This window comes from Aquarana catesbeiana, linkage group LG01, assembly GCF_042186555.1.
Source record: "Aquarana catesbeiana isolate 2022-GZ linkage group LG01, ASM4218655v1, whole genome shotgun sequence".
Lineage (NCBI taxonomy): Eukaryota > Metazoa > Chordata > Amphibia > Anura > Ranidae > Aquarana > Aquarana catesbeiana.
This window is the reverse complement of record NC_133324.1, coordinates 769,695,727-769,723,372: the sequence shown is the minus strand read 5'-3', so window position 1 is coordinate 769,723,372 and position 27,646 is coordinate 769,695,727. Positions and strand designations below refer to the sequence as shown.

Below are 27,646 nucleotides of genomic sequence, written 5' to 3'. Positions count from 1 at the left end.
AACAGACTTAAGGGCCCTGCAAACCAAAATTAGAGCACTGGAATATAAATCCGAAGATGCGGAAAATCGTAATAGGAGGAACAACCTCCGTATTGTAGGTCTGGCGGAGGGAGCTGAGGGGAAATGCCCGACGGAGTTTATTGAAGGCCTGCTGCCTTCCCTCCTACCAGGGGCTCAATTTTCACCTTTCTATGCGGTGGAACGGGCTCACCGGATCCCTCCCAAGCCGGGCCCTCCTGGAGCACCGCCACGCACATTTATCCTAAAGTTTCTGAACTTCCATAACAGGGATGAGGTGCTACGGGCTGCTAGAGTGCAGGGAGAAATACGCCATCAAAATAACAAGTTACTTATCTTCCCTGACTACTCTGTTGAAACTCAAAGGCTCAGACGCTCCTTTGACCAGGTGAAGGCTGCCATGCGTCTTAAGGACATACGATACAGCGTTCTGTTCCCAGCACGATTGAGGGTTCAAGACGGAGAAACCACCAGATTTTTTACTTCCCCCAGAGATGCTAACACATGGCTGGAATCATTGCCCCCTAATCGTTAAACGCTGCAAAATGCTTTTCTGCACTTCTGCTCTGAATATTGGCCGCTGATTGTTTAAATATCAACAGGGGACTTAATCTTGCACCCGTTGTGCCTTTTGTAATCCCTGTCGGTGTACAATATAAGTGTTGCGCCCCTGGCTATGCCAGGTGATACCTACTCTCAAGTTTGCCACTGTATGAATCTACTGTAGGAGAACCTTTTCTGTTCTTTACAAGATGTTCCTGAGAGGATGGGGGGGGGGGGGTTTTAGAGATGAAGATTAATTATGATATACTGATCTATTGCAGCAATGTCCTGATTGGCTTTCTTGGAGGCTCAGATTTCAGTGATGACCCTAATCCCTGAAGGAGGGCCACTGGCGGACTCTAGTGTCCATTATACGTATTGCAGGTTCACGTCTTCCTCTTTCCTCACTTGCAAGAGATATGCACCCTTTATTTTGAATGCCAAGGCTGGAATTCCATTCTGGGAGACAATCAACTGCTATCCGCAGGAGACAGCACCTTGCCAGATTGACTGCCTGGAGTTTGACATATCCTGTCTTCATGGGCTACAGAATGGTCTTCCCCATTTATCCTAAACAGAGAACATATTCTATTTTATTTTTGTGGGAAGGGGGAGGAAGGAAGAAAAATCTACTCACCCACGATGGTCCGAAATAGAAAGGTTCGAAATAACCTTTGTTGGTTGGAACGCTAATTTTCTCCTTACTCTGAATGGCGGCGGAGTCTCTCGTCACCTTACGTGGACAATCCTCTCCACTAAGGGTCTACACCCACTGGTTCACGCTCCCTGAACTTGGGGTTTTATTTTTCTTTGTTGATGTTTGGGGAACAAGGCATTCCTAGGTTGGGGTGGGGGATGCGGGGTGGGGGGTGGGGTTCAATGCTAGGTTTATTTTTGTTAACACTATTTTGTTGTTTCAGGTGCTTTAGATTTTCTTTTTGTTTTTTTTTTGTCTTCTTTTCTATGTGCTTTGGAGTGTCGACACGGGGAAGGTTTCTAGACATTGGAGTGTACATGACAATTTATGTAATTGAGTGTGCGGATGCTGATCCCTCGGGCTGGGTGATCCGTGTACCCCTATCAATTCTACCACCTAATGGCTGAACTTAAGGTAATCTCATGGAACGTGCGAGGCCTTAATACTGCAGTGAAAAGATCCCTAGTGTTTAAGTTCCTACAAAAGCACCAACCGCAGATCTGTATCCTCCAGGAGACACATCTGCAGGGTACCAAAACTATTTGTCTTAATAAGACTTGGGTCGGCCTACATTACCACTCCACATTTTCCACATATGCCCGTGGGGTCAGCGTCCTAGCACACAAGACAGTGCCGTTTAGGCTTCTGGAAGTCAAGACAGACAAGGAGTGTAGATACGTAATTTTATATGCTAACATATATGACAAAACTGTGGTATTAGTCGGATTGTATATTCCCCCTCCAGCTAACGGTAATGTTCTTCATGAAATCATGCAAACTGTGGTACAATATGATACAACTCTTGTTTATTTACTGGGAGATTTTAACATGGCCCCCTCGGTGGAACAAGACAGGTTACACCGGTTGGCTCGTGATACTCCGGACCTCAGACAGTGGGCTGATCTTTATGCCCTCACTGATGTCTGGAGACACATATACCCGACCTCAAAGGTATTTACTTGCCACTCTGCTTCTCATAAAACTCTATCTCGAATCGATCTGATATATGCCTCATGCCCTGCCTTGCAATTTGTTAAAGACATTTCTGTGCTTCCCAGGGGAATCTCTGACCACACGCCCCTCTGCCTGACGTTGACTGCCCCCCCGGGCCCCCGATTTTGGAGACTGTCCAAGTTCTGGGCTGATGACGAGCGACTACAGGAACCCCTAACAGCAGCCATTTGCAATTTTTGGACGGATAATGTGGATTCTGCCCCACCGATCGTGCTGTGGGACACCTTTAAGGCTTGGGCTAGAGGGGAGTTTATGATCAGTATTGCTCGCCTTAAACGTGACTCCGCTCATGAATTGGAGGAACTTGAGAGACGGGCGACTATTCTGGAGGCTGACTTTGTCGCTGACCCGGGAGACGACAGATATAGGGAGTGGAAACGGGCTTTATGCAGACTCTCCACAGCTAGGATGGCACAAACGAATAAAGCGCTACTCTTTTCGGCCCAAAGAGTGTTTGAACATGGGGGGAAAAATGGGAAACTCCTTGCATGGTTGGCTAAGGGTAATATCCCAGCTACCCCTATTGGTTCCATCAGGGACAGTTCCGGCCAGTTACTCACATCCCCTCAGGATATTAACACTCGTTTTCGGGAATATTTCCGAGAGGTTTACTCCTCCAGGTCTGAGGCGTCTGACTCGGACCTGGCCAGGTTTTTAGATTCATTGTCCATCCCTAATTTAACAGCTGAAGCCAGGGAAGAATTGGAGAAGGATATCTCACTAGAGGAGAATCAGGTCGCTATGGGACATCTCAGAGGGGGGAAGGCTCCTGGGGCAGATGGTCTACCATCTGAAGTCTATTCCAACTTCAGCGAAATTCTAGCTCCTAAATTAACCTCGCTATTATCTAATTTTATGGCCCTAGAATCGTTACCAGAGTCCATGAACGAGGCAGTAATTGTGTTGATTCCCAAGCCGGGTAAGGATCCGCTAGAGTGTGCCTCGTACAGGCCAATATCGCTACTCAATGTAGATGCCAAGATCTCTGCGAAAGTTCTGGCTATCCGCTTATCTCACGTCATAGAAGACCTGATCGGTATAGATCAGACCGGATTTATGCCTGGCAAGGGAACCGATATCAATCTGAGGCGTCTCTTCCTTAATCTTACTATTCCACATGACAATGTAGGGACCAGAGTTGTAGCCTCACTCGACGCCGAAAAGGCGTTTGACTCTGTGGAGTGGAACTATTTGTGGCTGGTATTACAGAGATTTGGGTTTGGCCCTAAGTTTATACATGGCATTCGATTGTTGTATCAGGCCCCCAGAGCTAGGGTCCGTACAAATAATTGGGTCTCGGAGCCCTTTGATCTATTCCGCGGCACGAGGCAGGGCTGCCCGCTCTCCCCCAGCCTGTTCGCTCTGGCGTTGGAGCCACTGGCAATTTCAGTCAGGAGTGCTCCGGATGTCCTGGGCTTGCGGGTGGGTCTGCTGGAAGAGCGGCTGTCTCTGTATGCGGACGACGCGCTTCTATACCTGAATGATGCGGGCCCGTCTCTTCTTGCGGCATTGAAAATCTTTGACAACTTTGGGGGGTTATCTGGTATAAAGATTAACTGGACCAAATCAGTACTGTTCCCCCTGGACGACGCAGCTGCCTCTGGACCATCATCCTCCCCACTACAGTGGGTGACGGAATTTAAATATTTAGGGATAGTGATCACAAAAAACCCATCAGACTTTATAATTAAAAATTTGAGCCCCATCGTGAGTATGCTGCGTGCGAAGTGTTTGGCCTGGGCTGACTTGCCCTTAAATTTATTGGGACGCATCGGCCTCATTAAGATGATGCTTCTTCCTAAATTCAATTATATTTTTAGAAACTCTCCGGTGTGGGTCCCTGCTTCATTTTTTGGGGAGGTTGGTGGTCTGGTGGGAACCTTTATTTGGAGGGGTGGGAACCCCAGATTGGCGCGCTCCACTTTGTGGCTGCCTACCTGTTTTGGAGGATTAGCCCTCCCCAATTTTCAGGTCTACTACTGGGCGGCTATGTTGGTGTCGGTTTACTGGTGGTTTCAAGGCTCTAAAATGAATGCAGCAGTCTGCCTTGAGGCAAACTATTTGGGCTCCCTTACTGATCTACGTAACTTTCCCTATCGAGGTCCGGGTGCGTATACGCGAGTTCCTGAACCCACTCGGGCAACATGGAGGGTGTGGGTGGCTGCAAGACGTAGATTCCTCTCTCCGGGTCAGTTATCGCCGGCGAACCCGCTATGGGGAAATCTCTTAACCACTTCCGGACTGTGCCTGACCCACAGCTTTGGGCCAGGTTCGGCATCACAACCATAGAACAAATTATGCCCAGAGGGGAATTGCTCTCTATCACGGAAATAATGAATAAATTCCAGCTGCCCGGAGGGATGAGGTTTAGATGTTTTCAACTAAGACATGCGGCACGGGCTCAGTTTCCTCAGACGCCTTTACTTCAGGCAGATCCCATTGAGGAGCTATTGGCGTCTGGAGATGTCTCTAAGCCCCTTTCCACCTTGTACGCTGTACTCCTGGGAAAGGACTCTCCTAAAATAGCAAAATTATGGGACAGTTGGCACACCGACATTCCATCATTAGACAGAGAGGATTGGGAGGAATGTCTAGATAATGGCCCTAAACTGGTGATTGCATCCAGGGATAAGTTAATCCAGGTCAAATTTATACATAGGACTTATTACACCCCACAGAGACTCCATCGCATATTCCCTGACAGAGATCCTATGTGTAACAAATGTAAGTGCCAAATTGGAACTTTTTTCCACATGTTCTGGGAATGCCCATTGATAGCAACATATTGGTGTGCAATATTTGCAGAGATAAACTCCAGGTTGCAGATATCCATACCAATCACTCCGGAGTTGGCCCTTCTCGGGATTCATGACAATGAACAGAGAGCCTATCACTTAAAACTGCTTATTTCCCTTCTACTTTATTATGCCAAGAAGGAGATACTGATGAAGTGGACGGACCCCTCACCCCCGACAGTGTCGGCCTGGGAGGCACAGATTGAGGCAGTTATACCTATGTACAGAATCACATATATTAATCGAGGTTGTCCATGGAAATTTGAGAAGGTGTGGACACCTTGGCTCTCATCTTAGAGGGCCACGGTGGATTCATGTATTATGTGGGGGGGAGGGAGGGGTAATCCCCGGATACATGAGGTACTTTTCTCTGTGATCATTTTGTCTAGAATGTTGACATGTACTGATGTTTCACCTCCTGCACATGTATGACACTGCTATGCGTCTGCTCATGCTTATCTGTCATGTAATGTTCTGTATTATGTCAAGAGGTATTATGTAACCTTCTTCCTTGCGATACAATAAAGCACACCTGTTTGTTAAAAAAAAAAAAACAGAAATGACCACCTGAAGACCGAGTATGACAAGATGAGAGGGGAATGTGATAAATTATTAGAGCAGTTGAAGGGGGTACAAGATGTACATTCTCCAGATCTGTTTTTGAATGCAAATGACACTTGTCTAGCAGCGGGGGTGAATTAGCTTCAAACTGTAAATATGTAAATAGTGCTTTGTTTTAACTTCAAACAACGTTTAAGGACCTTTCTAATGAGATTTTGTTGGAACGTTTTGTCTTTCAGGTACTGCCGGAGATGCTCGTTTGCATGTGAATAGCAGTAGCACTATAAGTATCTGACATTGCTGGCTAGTGGGGGAGAAACGCTGAATAGACAATATATCACTATTCAAGGAATTATAAAGAATTCATAGACTCTCAATATTCATCAAGCAATGGACCCTTTTTTTTAACATTCAAAAAAATTTATTTTTTTCACTTTTTTTATTTTCTTTTTTATTTTCATTATGTTTTATTTTTTGAACTTTATCTTAAAACCAAAGAAAATCATTTAAACCTAAAATAATTTTCATAACATCTGTACATATTACATAATACAGATTGATCAATATATTTGACATCTAAGCGGAGATGCTGCACAATGGCTTGGCATAGCATAAATTATAGTAGGTTGGGTGGTTTTCCTAAATTTATAAGAGGGTGAGTGAAATTCATCACTCCAGTCACGATTTGAAACTTTGTTGAATCAGTTGTTTATAATATGCTAAAGGCTATGACATATATGGATGAAAAAAGACCTTTCTACCTTTTATGGTGAGGATACCGGCAAGAATTTCCACTGCCGCTTTGTCTGGATAGAAGATCTGATAAACACTGATGTCAAGCGGATTCTATCTGAACCATCGTGTGGGGGTATATGTTGGTATACCATTCAGGTGTAATTATGGACTGAATGATCCAAGTAACTGCTCTATTGAAGGCAATGAGGGGTCGGCCTATAGCAAATTACAAAAGCAAATTGTGGCTGGCAAGCAACAAATTCAGATACACAACAGGACATCATTGCTAAAATGCTTGCAAGATGGACTCATGAATGTCAAGTGCAAGGAAATAGTTTGCAGCACAGTTTTTACTGCCGTATCCAAACCTTTTGACCTTGAAAGGGAGTGCTGGTACATTGATGGTTCTTTTTACCATAAAGATTGAAGTAGAATGTTTGTGTAAAAGATTCTTTAAAAATTAAAAGCTTGAGCCTGGAGATGAGAGAATCCTGGACTTATGTGGATTGGAGCTCCCAGAGCATACCAAGTTTACGTTCAGTGAGATGTTGAGAGATGTGAGGAAGTCAGACCGAAGAATGGACTGTGATGTCAGCTCATCTTTGCGCAATTTTAAAGATCTTGATGTGATATAATAAGGCCTAACAGCTATATGGGCCACTGATGTTTACCAAATCCTTTTCCAGTCATGGTCTAAAAGTTATATTATCTAATAACTGTTTCATGGGGATATTTTAGAGGCTGGTGAATAGAGATGTAACCAGTTTCAACTTCATATTTTATTTGAGCCATTGTAAAGCATTCAGTACCATAAATCGTAATGATATTTTTTGTTGTTTGATTTATGGGTCAGTTCTAGTAGTTAGAACCGACCCAAGTGGGGGTATATGTTGTAATATGTTCACCGATTTATGTGGGACATTATTATATGTATGTAAACATACAGTACAATGACGATGGTTTATTTGTCTGAGCCAACTGAATTTTAACATAGCAAGGGGACAGCTGAAGACCCTTTGATGTGTTAATCTTATGCAAGTCTACCTAGGTGTGTGAGGTATGGCCTGTTAACCTAATTGAACATTTCAAAGGGTGTTCAGGTGGTATCTGTTAATCTAATCTGCGGGATATGCGGGAGGGCAAATTGGGGCAGTTTATGACTGCAGATGTTCACAGCTGGGGGTTGTTGTCTGTCTGAAAGACTAAAGCATATCAAAAGGTCTGAATGGAAACAGATAATCAAATTGCTCAGCCATTCAGTGTCTAGTGAATATAACATGGCGTTCAGTCTATAGTTTAGTATAGTCTTGTCTGTGTAGGACTATGAAGGCTCAAATCTAAAGAAAATGGGACTGTGAATTTTATTTACTCTTGGAAGTCAATAAAGTGCATTTCTCTGGAAGAATTGGGTTGCTGCGGAATACTACTTACATCATCATTACAATAACCACTAATTAATTATCATCATACCCACAATACCAATAGATAGATAGCTCTATCAAGATCAGGGCCAAAACACTAAAATTAACCTCAAAAGGGAACACAGCATAGCCTTTGAGGCTGTATCCCCTGACCACGTTTTAACCCATAGTGCTCTACGAGCCAAGTTTACTAGGGTCGAGGATCTTGCAGACATTTTTATAGATTCAGCGGAGGCATCTGCCATGTACCCTACCACTTTCTGTAGTACTGCCAGCATGTCTAACAGGTCCTTACGGGAAGCTCCTGCTTCAATAAAGGGTTTTCAACTGTTCAAGCCTATGCTCTAGGCTCCTGGCCACCACAGTTGATGCCGTAGCTTGTTTTAAATTGTCTAGGGTTGAATCCCAGGCTCTCTTCAATAGGAAATCTGTCCTTTTACCCATAGGGTCTTTCGCCCATATCCTCAAAAGCCAGGTCTGTGTTCCTTGACACCTGGGAAAAAGCTGCATCAAGCTTTGTTTTTTTTTTATTCCATACGTGAGCACTATCCTCCCCGAAAGGAAATCTGTTTGATTGATTTAGAGAAGAAAGGGGCCCTTTCTGGGTCCTTCCACTCTTTTCACAGTTTCAGGTAGAAACTTCTCCCATGCCTTAGAACATTTTATCATGTAAAGACAACTAGGCTTTGTCCTCTTGTTTAAAGTTGTATGGATAGTCTTTAATAGATCATCCACCTTTTCTAAAGATAATCTATAGCGTGAAGAAGCCCCTTTCTCTTGATACTCTTCTTCCTCAGAACCTGGGGAAACACTTTCCTTTTCATCCTCTGAATCATTGCCCCCTCTGGGTGCAGAAATATTTGGACGAGAACAGGATAGCGAGCTGCCTCTGTTAGGCTGAGCATTTTCCAGATAAGAATGAAACATCTCAAAACATGTCGGCAAGTTTTCAGGACGGAGCTTACTAGTTCTCCTGGTTGAGTAGCGGATGTAGCTGAGGAAGTCTCCTCCCTGTTGTGGAAAATTTTATATTAATGTGTTGTCATAAGTCTCCCAGTGTGTCTGATCAACCACAGCCCGTTCTAAAGAACTGGCTGGGGCAGATCGATGCTGGCTGAGACCTGTTAGGTAGTGGAAAACTTCCTGGTGTTTGGAGAGAGGTGTTTGCGGAGAGAGGACATGTCCGCCAGCAAAGGGCCCCTGTGCAATGCACAGAACGATCGTCTGGTGGGGATGCGTTCGCTCTGCAAAGACATTATCGGTTTAGAGGTGTTTTGCTCTTGTCACCCCTGGTATGCCTGATCAACATGTTTGGGGTGCCATGACGTATACCTACAGATATTCTCCCATGCACAGGGAACTTTAGTCATCGTCATTTAGTATATTGTATCATGTCCTGTAGTCATTGTTCATTGGTTGTTTTGTATTCTGTTAAATCCTTATATGGTCACTTACATCCTGTGAGGTCACACCCTGTGAAGGAAATGATTGGCTGTTGGGGCCAGGGCTTCCTGTTTGTGATTGCTTTTGTGTATTTTTTTTAATAAAGGAGGCAGACAGAGCTGTAAAGGGCAGTCTTGCTGAGATGGGAATGTAAGAAGGATGTGTTGTGATTCTATTTGTAAGCATGAGGCACACACCAGAGTCTGAGCTACACCAGAGGAGAGACATATGATCAAAAGGTGAGATGGTATTATATCATTAGACAAAATTGTTATTATGATTAGAAACAGGAGATTTGGCTGTGTGCTTTGCGTACAACCAAATTTCGCTAACAGCATGGCGAGCCAGAATGTAGGAGTGAACAGAACCTCCTTCAGAATCGGATCATTAAGATGTGCTGGGGAGGGTCTGCTTCGCAAAAAGAACAAATTTTTCGTCTTTTGAAATAATGCTGGAAGTTTGATCGTATGTCTGGTGTGTGCCTGTTTGTGTGTGTGTGTGTGTGATTTGTATTTCGAATCTTTGTGTAAGGAGACTGTGTGTGTGTGTGTGTGTGTGTGCCTGATGCTGTGTAACAAGTTTATAATGCAGATGTTTGAAATAGAAATGTATGAATTGATATTATTTGCAGCCTGCAATGTGTGTGTGGACACTGTGGAGTAGTTTTGTAAGTAGCTGAACCTGTTTGTAAAGATGAGTTTAGTGAAGGGGCAGGCATTGTTGTTTTTGTATTGAAAGGGTCTACGCCCTGGGGGAAGGGAACTATAATGTTCTGAACAGACATTGCAAGCATTCACTGTCTGTATCTCTGTGTCTTGTTCCTGTGAAAACTGATGTGAACTGAGTTTGAGGGTATGTTACAGCCGTGTAATTGTGGGTTATGTGCCTTGGTTGTTTCGTTGGATAGCATGTGTTCCGAAGTTGTGCTTTTTGTAACTTTAACACTTTTAAATGTTTGTCTAAGCGTTCATTTAGTATCTCAAATGTGTAAGTTTTTGGGGAGACATTTTTGGTTTTGGCAGGAAAATGGTTTTTGTCTGCTACTTCCTTTTGTTCTCTTGTTGTTGTCTACCATGTGACTACGGTTGGCCATTTTCTTTTCCTTTGTGTGTGAACTTTGAAATGTTTATCCATCTTGGTCAGTTTTGGTGGGAAAATGCGCCATTTTGTTGGGGTCTGGCCTTTGTTGTGGTCACCATGTGCATCGGCGGCCATTTTGAAGACGTGTGAGCTCCCCCTGGAGCTGCTCCATTGTGTATTCATTTGTGTGTGCAAAGCCATGTGCTTTAAGCTACAATCTGGCTTTTAGGCACCATTTTGTGAATTATTGGTTTTAAGTTGAAATGCCTGTCGCATATCCAAGTGCCCATGCATTGTAGGGACATCACAATAGGAGCTGTTTACACCCTGTGGGGGTCTCTGGTTTCTAGGTAATAACATGGGGGGAGTTCTAACTCTGAGTCAAATATTGTGTTGTATTTGCGACAAGCGTGTATTGTTTAAGATGTTTTATGTAACTTTGTCTCTTGTCATTTGTTAATGTCGGCCATTTTTCTGTAGTCCTGGTTTCATTCACCATTTTGCTGTGGACCGATTTTCGATTGCTGCAACTGCCTTTTTGTTTATGCTGATTTTAGTCTCCAGCTAAATATCTCTGGTTTTGTACTGAATTCCATTTCCAGTAGAATCATTTAGGTTTTTATTCCAGTTGTTTTAAAGAAGTTTATGTTTCTAGTAAAGATTTCTAATGTCTTGATAGAAAAAAATATGAAGCTATTTGAGGCTTCCCCTCCCCCTCCCTCTTCCTACTCAGGTGTGCAACAGGAAGTTGGTGGGAGGGGCTTGGGGTCTTTTGACTTGTGTTTGGAAGGACAAAATTATTTTTATTTTTAAATTATATTAAGGTTTATACTGTAATACAGTTTTGGGTAGAGAGCAAACAGGAGGCATCCAAATTGTTGTAATATCGAGGTACAGAGAGAAGCCATAAGATTGTTTTGAATAGTGGAGGATTTCATGGTGCTTTGTAGTTTGTCTGACAACACATTTATAGGGCTGCCGATAACCGGTTGTAGAGCATGTAAATGTGAGGATTAGTACGCTAGCACACCGGGAGGCCGTGTAAAATAATCGGAGAACGCCGGGTGCCAGTACTGTAAAAATAGTCACTAAGCAGTACTGATCCGAAAACTAGTGCAAGGGTGCCCTGGACGCAGGGACCGTCAAAAGCGATTCGAATCGTCATGGGTAATGTTGGTCCATGCGTTGGAGGAAAAAAATGAGGCTCCACACCAGTCAGACAGCTGCACTTCACATGAGATCTGTGTCTGGGGCTCCGGATACGAGACCCCTTAAAGATTGGCAGATATGGTCGGAGGGTACAGTAAGGTATATTCCTTTGGAAGGTACGAGACCCCAGAATAAAAATACCTTGGAAGTAGTTCAGCTGTGGCTTCAGAAATCTGTAATGTTGAGTGAGTTGATGGATGTGTAGTACACATTTGTGTGATTAAAATACACAGGCCTGTTTTTGAATTTTGTGTGGCTGGTCCATGCAAAGATTTCGAAATGCTCTCGTGCCTTTCAAATTGTATTCTTTTCTATCGCTAAAAGAATGAAGGCAGCATTCCATCTGGTCGTTTTTATTTTTTCATTTTTTTGTTTTTGGGAACTATGAAATATCTCCCCCACATTTGTATCTAAATGTTTTTCTTTGTCTCATTGTTTGTATGTGCTAACAAGATGTTTGAACCTCCCGTGACAGCCCTCTTGCGTGTCGCGGCTGTTGTATTTTAGGAAAAAAAAAAACGTGAAAGTAAGATTTACAGAGGGTTTAGTTATTATCGGTTTTGTGGAATGTCAGTGACAATTTACCAATGTACATGAATGTTGTATTGTTTACCATTCTTTGAAGGATAGAGTAATAACCTTTGTTTATAAGTATATCTTTTCAGGTCCAGTTTCTGGAAGAGTATGTACAGGTGTATAAGAAGGTAAAAGTATTATAGGCTATTTCACTGTTTTATTCTGCACCATTCTAAACCCTACATGTCTTCCTCCAGTTTGTAATGAGGAGGGAAGAAAAGGGGGGATGAGAGTGGTGAGAATAACACATTTTTCAAACCAACAATACTAACCGCTCTAATTCTAACCAAGTTTGTGCCAAGACTGTCTTTCTTTGATAGAATTTGAATCAGCAAGCAGCAGTCTGGTGAAAGAGGCTCCCATCCCAGATGCTAAGAACCTTTTTGTCACTGGTTCCAGGTATTACACCCCGGATGATAAGCCATACACAGGTTATGCAGTGACCACAGTCCCGATGTCTGGGTTATTGTCATATGAGGTTTGTTTGAAGGTCAACCAAAAACAGAATTGTACTTTCCTCATTAGCTGTCACCTACATTCTCAGCTGATGGGGTAGGTGCAATCACTGTAACATGAACTTCATAAGGTCCACCACAGGGTTCACGAGTCCATCCCGGACCCTGACACAAAAACTAGTTTACATTCTTTCCAACTAGGTGACTGGGTCATTGTAAAGAAGCTTGAGGGATGAGACCACGCCAGCCACTGCAAGAAGCGGATCAACCACAAAGAGTAGAGGAGTATCTTTGTTCATTTATATTTTTTTGTTTAATAAATTTTGGCAAGGGTAACGATGAAAAAGCATCCCAACTGGCTAAGAGAGAGAACAGGACACATGGTCGGGTCTACTAGTGCCCCAGCGGTACATGCTATGTGACGTTCATATTGGTGTGAGGAGTTTTGACAGACTAGTAAAATCCAAACAGACACCTGTCAAAAGAACTTAACAGAACATTTATAGAGGGTAAAATTAATTATAATTTTAACAATAGCTCTGGTTCTTGCCAGCTTTGGTATCGGGATAACGAGGTAGCCCACAAGTGTGCTACAACTGAAGTTTGGTATTAATGCGGATCTACAGCTTATAAGGTAATTTCCCGTAAGGCAAGAGGTTCATGTGTGCTGGTGAAACTCGTCCCAGCATCTTATGTCATGGCCGATCGTGAGGATCTGATGGCACGAGAGAAGGTAAGAATGGCAGGGACAGCTGGAAGGGAATTGTTTATACACGGTGGGGGCTTGAGCTTATGAAACGCTTGAACAATTTCTCATCCATTGAGGATGGGATGTTTCATGTAACGGTTGAAGCTACAAGGAAGTTCCTACATTCCAAGGGGGTTTCTGGGAATTCATAAGTAAAGATTGTTATATCTGGATCGGGGATAGTAGTGACAAAGTTCAGGCCCATATGGATAAGGTTTAGATCCCTGCAAGGCAAAGCCAGAGCTATAGATAGTGAAGGTTGGAATCCTTTTTAAGGGTTTGGGAATCGTTGGAGATTTAATTTTTATCTTGCAGCGGATCATAGTGAAGGAAGTAGGGGTATATATACTCATGTTGTTTTTGTTTCTATTCCTTCTATATGCCATGATGAGGTGCTCCTGTTGCCTGATTGGACGCGTGACCAGAGCCTGAGCGGATGACCACATCTTCCCTGATGAGATGCCCTGAAGCCCGACCCACGTACAAGACACAGAGGATCCCAGACCGACCGGCGACTACTACAGCTCACCACGTCATCTCCAACAGAGTCTACATGTCAAGCCGTGTTTTACTTTTTATGGACTAAGAAGAAGATCAGGATTCATCGAGGGACACATGGGATCATATGACAAGAGGAGGGACTGTTGTGGAAAATTTTATATTAATGTGTTGTCATAAGTCTCCCAGTGTGTCTGATCAACCACAGCCCGTTCTAAAGAACTGGCTGGGGCAGATCGATGCTGGCTGAGACCTGTTAGGTAGTGGAAAACTTCCTGGTGTTTGGAGAGAGGTGTTTGCGGAGAGAGGACATGTCCGCCAGCAAAGGGCCCCTGTGCAATGCACAGAACGATCGTCTGGTGGGGATGTGTTCGCTCTGCAAAGACATTATCGGTTTAGAGGTGTTTTGCTCTTGTCACCCCTGGTATGCCTGATCAGCATGTTTGGGGTGCCATTACGTATACCTACAGATAATCTCCCATGCACAGGGAACTTTAGTCATCGTCATTTAGTATATTGTATCATGTCCTGTAGTCATTGTTCATTGGTTGTTTTGTATTCTGTTGTTAAATCCTTATATGGTCACTTACATCCTGTGAGGTCACACCCTGTGAAGGAAACGATTGGCTGTTGGGGCCAGGGCTTCCTGTTTGTGATTGCTTTTGTAGTTTTTTTGAATAAAGGAGGCAGACAGAGCTGTAAAGGGCAGTCTTGCTGAGATGGGAATGTAAGAAGGATGTGTTGTGATTCTATTTGTAAGCATGAGGCACACACCAGAGGATGAGCTACACCAGAGGAGAGACATATGATCAAAAGGTGAGATGGTATTATATCATTAGACGAAATTGTTATTATGATTAGAAACAGGAGATTTGGCTGTGTGCTTTGCGTACAACCAAATTTCGCTAACAGCCCTAACTAGATCTGCTATACAGGTCCTGCATAACACTTTGGTCCAAGACTCCTTAAGTGTTTTTGCAAGACGGGCATTTCCACTTAGGAGGGGAGGAATGCTTGGCTCTTTCCTTGGCTTTTGTCTGAAATGCACCGAAAGCCCACTCCATTAAAAACATATCTAAACAATAAAACCAGATAAAAACAGTTAAAGCCCTTTAATCCTTTGGGGAAAAAAAATCTGCCAAATAGAAGAGCTAACCCTTTAGCCCCTGTGTTTGTTACCGCAGCTTTACAACTCTAGTGACACCCCCACTGAGTCACCATGCTAAAAACACCACACTTCTCCTTAGTGCTTGGTCCAAGGAGAGTGATGCAGGCTCCTTTCCTTCTCCCCTGGGGAATAAGAGGAAAACACAAGACCCCTAAAAAGGAAAATATACAGGGATCTCTGCCTCTGCTTACTTGGGTCTGACTGGTGTTAGTGGCTCCTGCCACCGCCGTTTGTTCCTCTGGATCCATTGCTGCAGAGGTCCTAGTGGTGTTCGGCTGCCTTTTTATTTAATTTTCCCGGTCCTTTCGCCACTGCAAGGACCGGAAATGACACCAGTTTAAAGCCGCCTCCTCCCCCTGTGTTCCAACGACTGGAACAAAAAGCCCCAGCCCGTAAGGGGGTGGGGGGGGGATGCTGGGCTGGCCTGCATCACAGACTACACCACAGGTATGCTCCATACTATCCCCACCTGTAGAGAGCGTAGCGCACCCTTGGTTCCCTGCAGCGCTTCTTCCATGGCGGAGGAAATACTACAACTGAGGCCATGGAAGTGACCAGTCTATAAAGAAACTGACTGCAGCATTTCCTGGGAAAATGGGTGGAGCTGCGCTCTCCAGGTGCTGTCTTTAAAGACGAGGTGAGAAACATGGCTATTTTCTTCAAGATAAAAAACGTAAAAGATCTCTAGTCTCAAAATGTGTGAAGGGTCTCAAGACCACTTTCCACACAGCTTTTTGTTTTCCTGCTGCTAGAGTTACAAAATATCGAATTAGTGAAATTCCTGATAATCTCCTTTCACAGATTCTCACCTGATCTCCCACAAGAAAGCCTTTTCCTCCATTATTTTTAGAAAGTATGCGCTCAAAATGACCAAGTTTATTGCAAAGAGCCTTTATGTAATCTTTCTTTCCATTTTCCTGAAAGGGGTAAAATAAACATTTAAAATATATTTTAATTCCAATTACATTAAGAGTGAAGATTTAGTGTTGAAAACCTGTACTGCCAAGTCATACTTACATAGTTTTTATAGATGAGATGGACATACTTCAACCTGAAATCCTCCACTCCATCATTTACCATGTCTAGCTGTGCAGCCTCAACTGGAGTTTTCCCATACAGACCTAGGAAAGAAGCAGTGTTCCATTTCAGCTGACAGTGGTTAAAGTAAAAATCGGTCACAGTTTTAAACCTGATTCAACCACAGCATTTGGCAGAGTATTAGGCATCTAACACACTTGAAGTGTCAGATGTGAAGATTTTGCTGGAGGGCATGAAACTAAAAAGGGGCAAAGAGCAAGGAATAGGTATGTTGGGATGCCTGGTCCACTATATGTTAGCTCTAGGGCTGGCAGGCAGGACCAACACACATGACAGTAGTAGGCAGCAAGAGACGTGGAAAGTTTCAGCTGTGAAGGATTTGCAGAAAGCCATAGCTCCACTAGGAGAGCACAAGAGTGAGAAATAGGTGGCATGATGGGCGCATAAAGTCTTTTACAGGGTTTACATTTATATATATAAAAAAAAAATTAAGGACTTGAGGGACTTTGGCATAGGCCAATTTGTAATGGCTATATAAGTGGGTCAGAGCAACTTTCAATCTTCAGCTGTTGTGGCTTGTTCCCAGTCTGCAGTGGTTAGGATGTACCAAAAGGAAAGCAAACAGATGAGCTTGGGGAACTAAGGCGTATCCCATCCAATAGAAGAGTTACTATAGTGCAAACTGCTGAAAGTTAATGCTGGTTCCAATAAAAATGCAATAATACAAAAGTTCCTTGGTGTATGGAAGCAGCTCACTTATAACTTTGTCACCCCACGGGGGGGGGGGGGTCCCACCATTAGTACAACTGTAATAAAGTGTAGCACCCTCTACTTTAGGCGCTAGAAAAAAAAAAAAAAAAAAAGTAGGATTTTTGTAGGATAGGTAAATTTAGGCAGCCCTAGCTTGCAGCCAAACCAGTTTGATTTGGTTTGTGTGGGCTGGGAGTGCCTCAGAGTAGGAGCTGTGACTCACAGGCAGCATCATTTTACTGTCACCTTCCTCTTCCTTCTAGGAAAGGAGGGGTGGATAGGTGGAGTTGCCTGGGGTGTTCTAAGGAGCCCTGACCAATCTCCAACCTGTATTGGCAGGCCTCCTTAAAAAAGTGAGTGACATGTCTGAGGGCTGGCAGGGCCTGACTGGGAGCAGTAGTCTATCTGTAGGACAGCTAGCACTAAAGACTTTCTACTTTTCTGCTACACGATAGGGGCCCACGATCCCTGCCTGCAAAGGGCAACTGCTGAGGCCTGGCCCAACATATGCTAGCCATTCCTGGGAGTCAAGAGATGTGCAGAAGGAGTAGTATTAGTCTGCAAAAAAGGAAAGTGCTGGAGGAGACTGAAGTAGTGATATCTACAGGGAGTGTACATAGTTTGTCTCAAATCAAGTTGCAAATTTATTGGGCATCCCATATTTCCCTACCCCATCCAAGTTAAATTCCCTCATTAAAAACAAACAAAACAAGCACATGGATGGTTCATTGTCTTGGAGTGACTGGGAAGTGAATACCAAGCTGGGCCACAACACTTAGCAGCCCCTAAGGGGGTACGGCTACAAAAGCATAAATGCTTTATTCATTTAAAGGCTTTAGCACCATCAAGTGACCACTTCAAGTATTTAAGAAGGCGACATGGTCACATTTAAAAGTTATCAATATAGAAAAAAAAAAAAAAAAAAAAAACATTGTTTCCCCCTTAACAGTGGGACTTTGAAATTTTAAATACAAATTATGCTCTTGTGCCTTTTAAAGTTTTTTGTTAAAAAGATATTTTGTATGTACACACACAGTACAATATAAAGATAAAAGTGTGGGGTACACATTACCTCATCATTTTGGTACAGAACATCTAAACCGTGTGTATAGGAGTTACATCAAACATTGCATAAAACACTCTGGGGGCCACTTGTGTTACAGCACAGAGAGCTATTTATAACTCATAATAATAAAGAACACAGAGGAAAAAAAACACGGGTGTGCTTTAGGAACATATTAAATAAGGACATTAGCCAGTGTATCCCAAGGGGTAATTAAAAAAAAAAAAAAAAAAAAAAAAAAAAGAAGGAAGGAAGGAATAATAATAATAATAATAATAATAATAATAATAATAATAATAATAATCCAATGAATGTTTTAAGTAAATGAATAGTAAAAAAGAGGGACAAATCATATTGGCCCCATAAAGAAAGATGACGGGATTCTGGTTACAAAGGATGGTGAGATGGCAAAAGGTTAGGAATGTAATCTCCTCAGTTTTCAAGGGAAACAGGGGGGCTTCAGTAACCAAAACTGCAATGTGTATCCTCATAACACATCACAGGAAGCACCCTAATGGTTAACAGCAGATAAAATTAGAAACAGACTTGAAAAAATTAACATAAATAAAAGTTACCGGGACCAGATTGCTTGCACCCAAGGGTCCTTAAGGAACTCAGTCAAGTAATTGCCAGACAGTTGTTCCTAATTTTTACGAATTTTTACGAACAGTCTGACTAGTATGGTACCAGCCGATTGGTGCTACATTGGCTTTTCTCCAAGCAAAAAAAAAAAGGACCAAGATATCTCCCTGGGAATTACAGAACTACAGACCAGTTAGCCTAACATCAATAGTATGCAAGCGCTTGGAGGGGATAAGGGACTATATACAAGATTTTAGTAATGAAAAACAGTATCATTAGCAGTAATCAGCATGGATTCATGAAAAATCGTTCTTGCCAAACAAATCTATTAACCTTCTATGAGGAGGTGAACTGCAATCTAGATGAAGGAAGGCCCGTAGATGTAGTGCATCTAGATTTTGCAAAGGCTTTTGATACAGTTCCCCACAAGCGTTTACTGTACAAGCCAAGGTCTGTCGGCATGGACCAAAGGGTGAGTACCTGGATTGAAAACTTGCTACAAGGGCGAGGTCAGTGATAAATGGGGAGTACTCAAATGGTCCAACGTGGTGACCTGGCTATTTTATAGATAGGCAACTCCTATCCTCATATTGATGATTAGTGGTTCCAAATAACTAATGCAGTAGGGCGCAGACACAAGATACACTCCGCATCTTTCCAAATAACCGTTCTGCTTTATTATGATGCAATTGAAGGTTTTTTTTATACACATGATTATGTAGGTATCACATTGATATTACAATTGTACGTTTATGGTAACAAGGGGCATAACATAGGCAGACTAATTCTAATCAGGACTTGAAAGAATGCAAACATGTAATAAAAAAATGGGATTTTTATAACAGCTATACCTGTAAAATCCTTTTCTTGGAGTACATCATGGGACACAGAGCATCATAGTAATTACTATGTGGGTTATAGGCCACCTTTAGGTGAAAACAGAAACTTTGGGCTTAGGACTTTTTTGGCACAAAAAAACACTGTAGTAGATATAGATTCAAATTTAGTTTATTAAAGAATATATTTAAAAAGACTGAAGGTAAAAAAGGGGGAAAATGGAATACAGAGTTCAGGTATTGATCACACATTTACAGGTTATACACTCCATACATAGCTTAATGATGCAGTGGTTAGTAAAGTACTGATTGGAAGTACCAATCTTATTTACATACGATTCAAGTATATTAGTAGATAAGCTATGCGGTGGTAACAGCCAGTATCTGAAGTTTGCTCGACATGTTGCACGCCGCAGGCGCTTCTTCAAGAGCACAGACCTGAATACTGTGATAAACAAGACGTTCAATAAAATAGAATAATATATTGTACATACAGTGGCTTGCTAAAGTATTCGGCCCCCTTGAACTTTTCAACCTTTTGCCACATTTCAGGCTTCAAACATAAAGATATAAAATTTTTATTTTTTGTGAAGAATCACCAACAAGTGGGACACAATTGTGAAGTGGAACAAAATCTTTTGGATTTTTGAAACTTTTTTAACTAATAAAAAAATGAAAAGTGGGGCGTGCAAAATTATTCGGCCCCCTTGCGTTAATACTTTGTAGAGCCACCTTTTGCTGCGATTACAGCTGCAAGTCGCTTGGGGTATGTCTCTATCAGTTTTGCACATCGAGAGACTGAAATTCTTGCCCATTCTTCCTTGCAAAACAGCTCGAGCTCAGTGAGGTTGGATGGAGAGCGTTTGTGAACAGCAGTTTTCAGCTCTTTCCACAGATTCTCGATTGGATTCAGGTCTGGACTTTGACTTGGCCATTCTAACACCTGGATACGTTTATTTGTGAACCATTCCTTTGTAGATTTTGCTGTATGTTTGGGATCATTGTCTTGTTGGAAGATAAATCTCCGTCCCAGTTTCAGGTGTTTTGTAGACTCCAACAGGTTTTCATCCAGAATGGTCCTGTATTTGGCTGCATCCATCTTCCCCTCAATTTTAACCATCTTCCCTGTCCCTGCTGAAGAAAAGCAGGCCCAAACCATGATGCTGCCACCACCATGTTTGACAGGGGGATAGTGTGTTGAGTGTGATGAGCTGTGTTGCTTTTACGCCAAACATCGTTTTGCATTGTGGCCAAAAAGTTCGATTTTGGTTTCATCGGACCAGAGCACCTTCTTCCACATGTTTGGTGTGTCTCCCAGGTGGCTTGTGACAAACTTTAGACGAGACTTTTTATGGATATCTTTGAGAAATGGCTTTCTTCTTGCCACTCTTCCATAAAGGCCAGATTTGTGCAGTGTACGACTGATTGTTGTCCTATGGACAGACTCTCCCACCTCAGCTATAGTTCTCTGCAGTTCATCCAGAGTGATCATGGGCCCCTTGGCTGCATCTCTGATCAGTCTTCTCCTTGTCTGAGCTGAAAGTTTAGAGGGACAGCCAGGTGTTGGTAGATTTGCAGTGGTCTGATACTCCTTCCATTTCAAAATGATCGCTTGCACAGTGCTCCTTGGGATGTTTAAAGCTTGGGAAATCTTTTTGTATCCAAATCCGGCTTTAAACTTCTCCACAACAGTATTACGGACCTGCCCGGTGTGTTCCTTGGTCTTCATGATGCTCTCTGCGCTTTCAACAGAACCCTGAGACTATCACAGAGCAGGTACATTTATACAGAGACTTGATTACACACAGGTGGATTCTATTTATCACCATCAGTCATTTAGGACAACATTGGATCATTCAGAGATCCTCGCTGAACTTCTGGAGTGAGTTTGCTGCACTGAAAGTAAAGGGGCCGAATAATTTTGCACGCACCACTTTTCAGTTTTTTAATTGCTAAAAAAGTTTAAAATATCCAATAGATTTCGTTCCACTTCACAATTGTGTCCCACTTGTTGGTGATTCTTCACAAAAAAATAAAATGTTATATCTTTATGTTTGAAGCCTGAAATGTGGCAAAAGGTTGAAAAGTTCAAGGGGGCCGAATACTTTCGCAAGCCACTGTAAGTTTATCTAATTAATAATATTAATATAAGTAGCACAGTATAACCGGCAGTGGCCATCAAATGCTTGTCCCATATGGTCCGGGTGCAATTTGTACACTATGGGGACGTGTGCAACATGATATGTGCAAAGGTCGCCATATAGTTATATAGTATATTAGTCTCCAAGGGTAAGATTACTCCTAATATGCAAAAATGAGTATGGGGGAAGGGAGAAGGGACATTAGAAATTGATTAATTGCCAAATTGTAGATATAAGGTGGGGATGATAGTAGTAGGATACATATTATAAGTGTAAAGTGGGGGAGCTCTAAGTATTATAGTACTAATACCAGTAGTTTAAACAAGAGATGCACCTATTGTCCTATGGGGTTGGGTATTGCTGGTATTTGGCTAGTTAGGTCACTAGCCGTATATATTGAACCCAATAGAAGTATAGTGTTCATAATGTACACCTATGGATAGTATTGCACAGGACTAGGTGAGTCGCATAATCTATTTAGATATTACATCCATCTCATACATACTATATATGAGCCCACCGTTTCAGTGACCATGGCGGATGCAGCCTATTACGTCCGGGTGTATTACTGTCACTATGCGGCCACCCAGCGCCACGCCCTCAGTGAGGGTGATTGGCGCAATTATGATATCCATGGTTTCCAGGATGCCTTGACGCGACTGCTCCTTCCCCCTCCGATGCATCGGCGGTTGCCCTGGCGACGCACTGGATCGGGACATGCGCAGTGCGCATCAGCGGCCGGCTTGAATGACGTCACATCGGCTCCTCCAATTGGTGACCACAAGCGGGCCATGCGCACAAAAGACGCCTACGGCGTCTATAAAGTCATAAGTAAGTCATATACATTTATACTTAACTATGTAACAGATGCAGCAATGTATATAGGGAGGACCTTTTTGGATAATACCCACGAATATGCATAGATACACTTTTTCATGTTATCCCAGGTGAGTTACCTAAATCGAACCTACCGCTTACTTAATACCAGTCAGGTATATATACACCTTTTAAATCTCAAATTTATATGTATATAAGACCTATGTGACTCACCTAGTCCTGTGCGATACTATCCATAGGTGTACATTATGAACACTATACTTCTATTGGGTTCAATATATACGGCTAGTGACCTAACTAGCCAAATACCAGCAATACCCAACCCCATAGGACAATAGGTGCATCTCTTGTTTAAACTACTGGTATTAGTACTAGTATTAGTACTATAATACTTAGAGCTCCCCCACTTTACACTTATAATATGTATCCTACTACTATCATCCCCACCTTATATCTACAATTTGGCAATTAATCAATTTCTAATGTCCCTTCTCCCTTCCCCCTAACTCATTTTTGCATATTAGGAGTAATCTTACCCTTGGAGACTAATATACTATATAACTATATGGCGACCTTTGCACATATCATGTTGCACACGTCCCCATAGTGTACAAATTGCACCCGGACCATATGGGACAAGCATTTGATGGCCACTGCCAGTTATACTGTGTTACTTATATTAATATTATTAATTAGATAAACTTATATACTATTCTATTTTATTGAACGTCTTGTTTATCACAGTATTCAAGTCTGTGCTCTTGAAGAAGCGCCTGCGACGTGCAACATGTCAAGCAAACTTCAGATACTGGCTGTTACCACCGCATAGCTTATCTACTAATATACTTGAATCGTATGTAAATAGGATTGGTACTTCCAATCAGTACTTTACTAACCACTGCATCATTAAGCTATGTATGGAGTGTATAACCTGTAAATGTGTGATCAATACCTGAACTCTGTATTCCATTTTCCCCCTTTTTTACCTTCAGTCTTTTTAAATATATTCTTTAATAAACTAAATTTTAATCTACTACAGTGTTTTTTTGTGCCAAAAAAGTCCTAAGCCCAAAGTTTCTGTTTTTTCACATTATCAGTATAGGACGTGGCACACGTAACAACATAGGTATCCGCATGACCACTATGTGACGATACCTTTAAACATTTAATCTCTATTATGGGTGGAAGCACCTGGGCAATCTTGATTAAGTGGTAGCTGCTCTTTTGAAAACACCCCCCTTACTCTTATACAGCGGCTAACATGCGATATTATACAATAATCTAGGAATATTTCTTCCCACTCTTCACCCCCCCCCCCTTTTTTTCTCTTTTCTTTTCCCGGTCTATTTTTTCAAGTCGTTATATATTATTACTTTGTTGTCTGAAATATGGAATTTGTGGGGCAGGGCTGGTTAAGCTACATGACGGAAATCCAAACAAATTGCAACATAGATAATGAACAGGAAATAGGGATAAACCAATATATGGCCAAACTAAAACGTTCCCTGAAAAAGAAAGCCAACTTACATTGGCACATAGAGTTTTTACAGAAATATATAAGAGAAAATATCAACCCTCTAGGCCTTAGGATTCAACTCTATCCTTCATTCCAAGTAACTTCTCCAGAACTCAAAATCGCATGGGAAAATGTTTTAACCCAATGTAGCTCTGAACTCATGAAACTTTTGATCTCCCACTACCAAACATAACTGAATAGTCTGTATCAAGAGATCCTTTTGTTACAAACATCCAATGAGAACATTAGGGACCACACATTATTTCCCAAATGAGTTCAGGAAATAAAGGACTATATAACAAGGATTACCAAAGATATCATATATAAAAAACAAAATAAAATTATCAAAAGACCATCTGGCCTTCTCTGAAGGCTTTGCCTACCATTGGAATAATGCAACACAAAACAAAGGTTCCAGAAACTTCCGTTGTGGAATAAGAACAAACACTATTGAGAGAGCTACGAATGAGGATACCGAATCGGATTCCTCATTCAGATCTTCCTCATCCCTCCCAAGACAGACCCACAAAAACATCACGAATATTCACAACAACTTAGGAGCACGAAAACGAGACTATGGTGGAGGCCATTATACACCCTCCTCCAAAAAACACCCACCTAACTTAGACACTCGCTTACTACCACACCCCCAGAAACAAGCTCACATAACACAACAAAATGAGATACCACCAGCACAATCTAAATACTTGGGCGCTACAGCCCTCCAAGCAATTCAAATCCTTAACACTCAAGCACAAGCACAAAATACAATACAACTCAACACCACCGGCCCTACAGAAGTAGGCCGAACAAATTTAATCTCTACTGATCAAGTCCAATCTCAAGGACTTCACTCCCAAGTTTCCCTTCCCCCACCCCTCACCCAACGTCCCTCCCACACTAGACAGAGCACACTAGATGCACATGTTCAAATACAGGGTGCACAGGCAAATTTTCAATCACTCATGGACACGATGGCCCCGACTTAACATCGGGACTCGAAGTTATTAATCTAACCCCTTATCAATTCCAGAAAGAAACACTTGATGTCCTCAAATATGGACTTAGCTTTTGCCCCTCTGCAAACATAGACAAATACGAAACAATTAAAGATGTTTATCTTTTTTCTTGTAATTTAACTTATAAGTTTTTATTCGACAAACAATTTTTACAATCAAAACAAGACAAATCCATCTCAGAACAAGTGAAACACTTCTCTATGGAGGACTTCCGAGTCCTACGAGACCTAATACTTCTACTAGAGGAAAGTGAGTCACCACAAGACTCTAATCAATCACAAAACCAAACAAACCCCACATCTATTTCACAGACTATGGGGCCTACTAAACCCATATCTACAACAAAAAAATTTAAACTTAAACCACCACGGTTTCCAGAATTATCTACTAACCCCCATATTTGGGCGTTCCTAATGGCAACCATTAATGACATCAAACAAATGGCCATCCCCTCGTGCCCAGGGAATCTCACCCACTCCCAAATACGGGCCATCCAAACTCTACGAGACCACCCAGATCTAGAGGCTAAGGCCTCAGACAAAGGTGGGAATATAGTCCTCGTGACAAAAACATACTATGAATCCATGGTCATGAGGATTTTACAAAATAAACACTGCTACTCCCGCCTACCAGAGACCCGTATTATAGAGTTCAAACAAGAATACCTATATATTATTGGACTAGCATTCCAAAGGGGCCTGATTGACCAAGACACTTACAACTACTTAAATGTGAAAAAACCTAGAGAGGCTACATTTTACGCCTTACCAAAAATACATAAGCACTGCACAATACCTCCAGGCCGTCCCATCATATCGGGGATTGGATCTTTGACAGAGAATGCCAGCCGTCTTGTAGACTTTGTCCTAATACCACACGTACTAGGTCCCTCTACTCCAGCATCCCTCACGAGCAGGGCATCGGGATGGCACGCATGTTCCTACGAGAACAGGATCATTACAGCTGGGACTATTGTGAATTTATTTTGGAACTGCTAAAATTTGTACTTACCCGTAATTACTTTTGTTTTAAAGGATCCCACTTCCTCCAGGTACAAGGCGTGGCCATGGGCACGTGTTGTGCACTGGCCTACGCCAACTTGTACCTGGGGGGGTGGGAACGCATCTTTTTTGCAGACGAAGCCCTAAACTGATCACACCCTTATATGGCGACGTTATATCGATGATATATTTCTGGTATGGACAGGTACTCAAGACCTACTTGAGAAAATTTATCCAGACCATTAATCATAACAGTTTGAACCTCAAATTTACAGTCTCCACCCACCCACAACAGATAACCTTCTTAGAGTTAACAATTTTCAAAGACGAGGGGAACTGCCTAGCCTCCACATTATAGGAAGGGAACACCCTGTTACACGCTAAAAGCGCTCACCCTAGACCACTCATCAAAAGTATCCCATACGCACAGTACCTAAGATTACACCGTAACTGTACTCAGAGGAATTCAAATCTCAAGCGGATGCACTCCGTAATAGACTACTGGCGAGAGGATACACCAAAACAATATTACGCAGTGCCTATAATAAGGCCATACGCCAGTCCAGGAACTTTTTACTATTCAAGAAGAAATCCACTATAACCAATCCATCAGTGAGATTTATCACAAAATTCTCGCAACATGAGCAGCTTCGGAACATCTTGAGTAAACATTGGTCGATCCTTTACGAGGACCCCATCATCAAAAAATATTAGCCCTTGCCCTCAAATTACCTTCAGACGTACCAGTTCCCTAGGTGACCAACTAACCTCTAGTCACTACATCACTGCCCCAAAACAAAAATCATCTAAACAAGGGATTTCTCGTTGTGGCAAATGTCCCTTTTGCCCATGGGTCAAAGTAGGAAAGACATTTATACTACCAAATGGAGAAACCTTTACCCCAAAATTTCACGCAAACTGCGACACTGATGGAGTAGTATACCTCATGTTATGCCAATGTGGCGTTTTTTACGTGGGTAAAACCATCAGACAGCTACGATGTAGCTGTCTGATGGACCACATATATTATTATTCAGGAGAAGGAAAAATGGTTACAGCAGTGAGTAGGCATTTAGACCTCTATCACAGATTTGATACCTCCCTGATCTCTTTTATTGTCTTGTCAGTGGTTCCTAAGGATCCCAGGGGTGGGGACTGGGACAAAAAAGTATGCCAAAGAGAAACCATGTGGATAGAACGCCTCAATGCCACACATTTTCCTGGCATCAACGAGGCTCAAACCTACAAGCCCTTTTTATTATGTATACCTGAATTGCATTACTCATTATATGACTTCTGTAGTTTGCTCCCCCTCCCCTCCCTTCATCCTCCCCACTCCTCTTCCAATTCCTCCCCCTTCCCCCCCTCCCTCTTCCTCCCTCTCCTCCCTCTTCCTCCCCCTTCACAGTCACTTAATTACCATGTATTTGAATAATTGGCATTCATTATTTTTTTATGGTCCCCATTGCTTGTCTATATGTCCTCAATCATTTTTGATCTATTCTGTTTTTAACCATATCCTGATTATTGTCATGTAAAATTCTAGTCGCTTCTAATACCAATACCATGTTTTCTACTTTACTAATTTTTTCTATTTATCCATTTAGATATTACATCCATCTCATACATACTATATATGAGCCCACCGTTTCAGTGACCTGGACTATTACGTCCAGGTGTATTACTGTCACTATGCGGCCACCCAGCGCCACGCCCTCAGTGAGGGTGATTGGCTCAATTATGGTATCCATGGTTTCCAGGATGCCTTGACGCGACTGCTCTTTCCCCCTCCGATGCGTCGGCGGTTGCCCTGCCAACGCACTGGATTGGGACATGCACAGTGCGCATCAGCGGCCGGCTTGAATGACGTCACATCGGCTCCTCCGATTGGTGACCACAAGC

At 42.4% G+C, this 27,646-nt stretch overlaps 1 protein-coding gene across 2 annotated transcripts in view; it reads right to left on the bottom strand.

The window, feature by feature from the left end:
* LOC141113341 (glutathione S-transferase P 1-like) overlaps positions 1–27,646 on the bottom strand; it is a 125,458-nt gene that overhangs the window by 24,693 nt on the left and 73,119 nt on the right. Inside the window, exons 5-6 of one of the 2 annotated variants that reach the window (XM_073606408.1) lie at positions 15,979–16,082; positions 15,771–15,878 (exon numbers count right to left, since the gene is read on the bottom strand). In XM_073606408.1, the coding sequence (XP_073462509.1) occupies positions 15,771–15,878; positions 15,979–16,082 (212 nt within the window). Of the gene's footprint in view, positions 1–15,770; positions 15,879–15,978; positions 16,083–27,646 lie in introns of those variants that run through there. The other variant, XR_012236765.1, reaches the window with a different exon arrangement.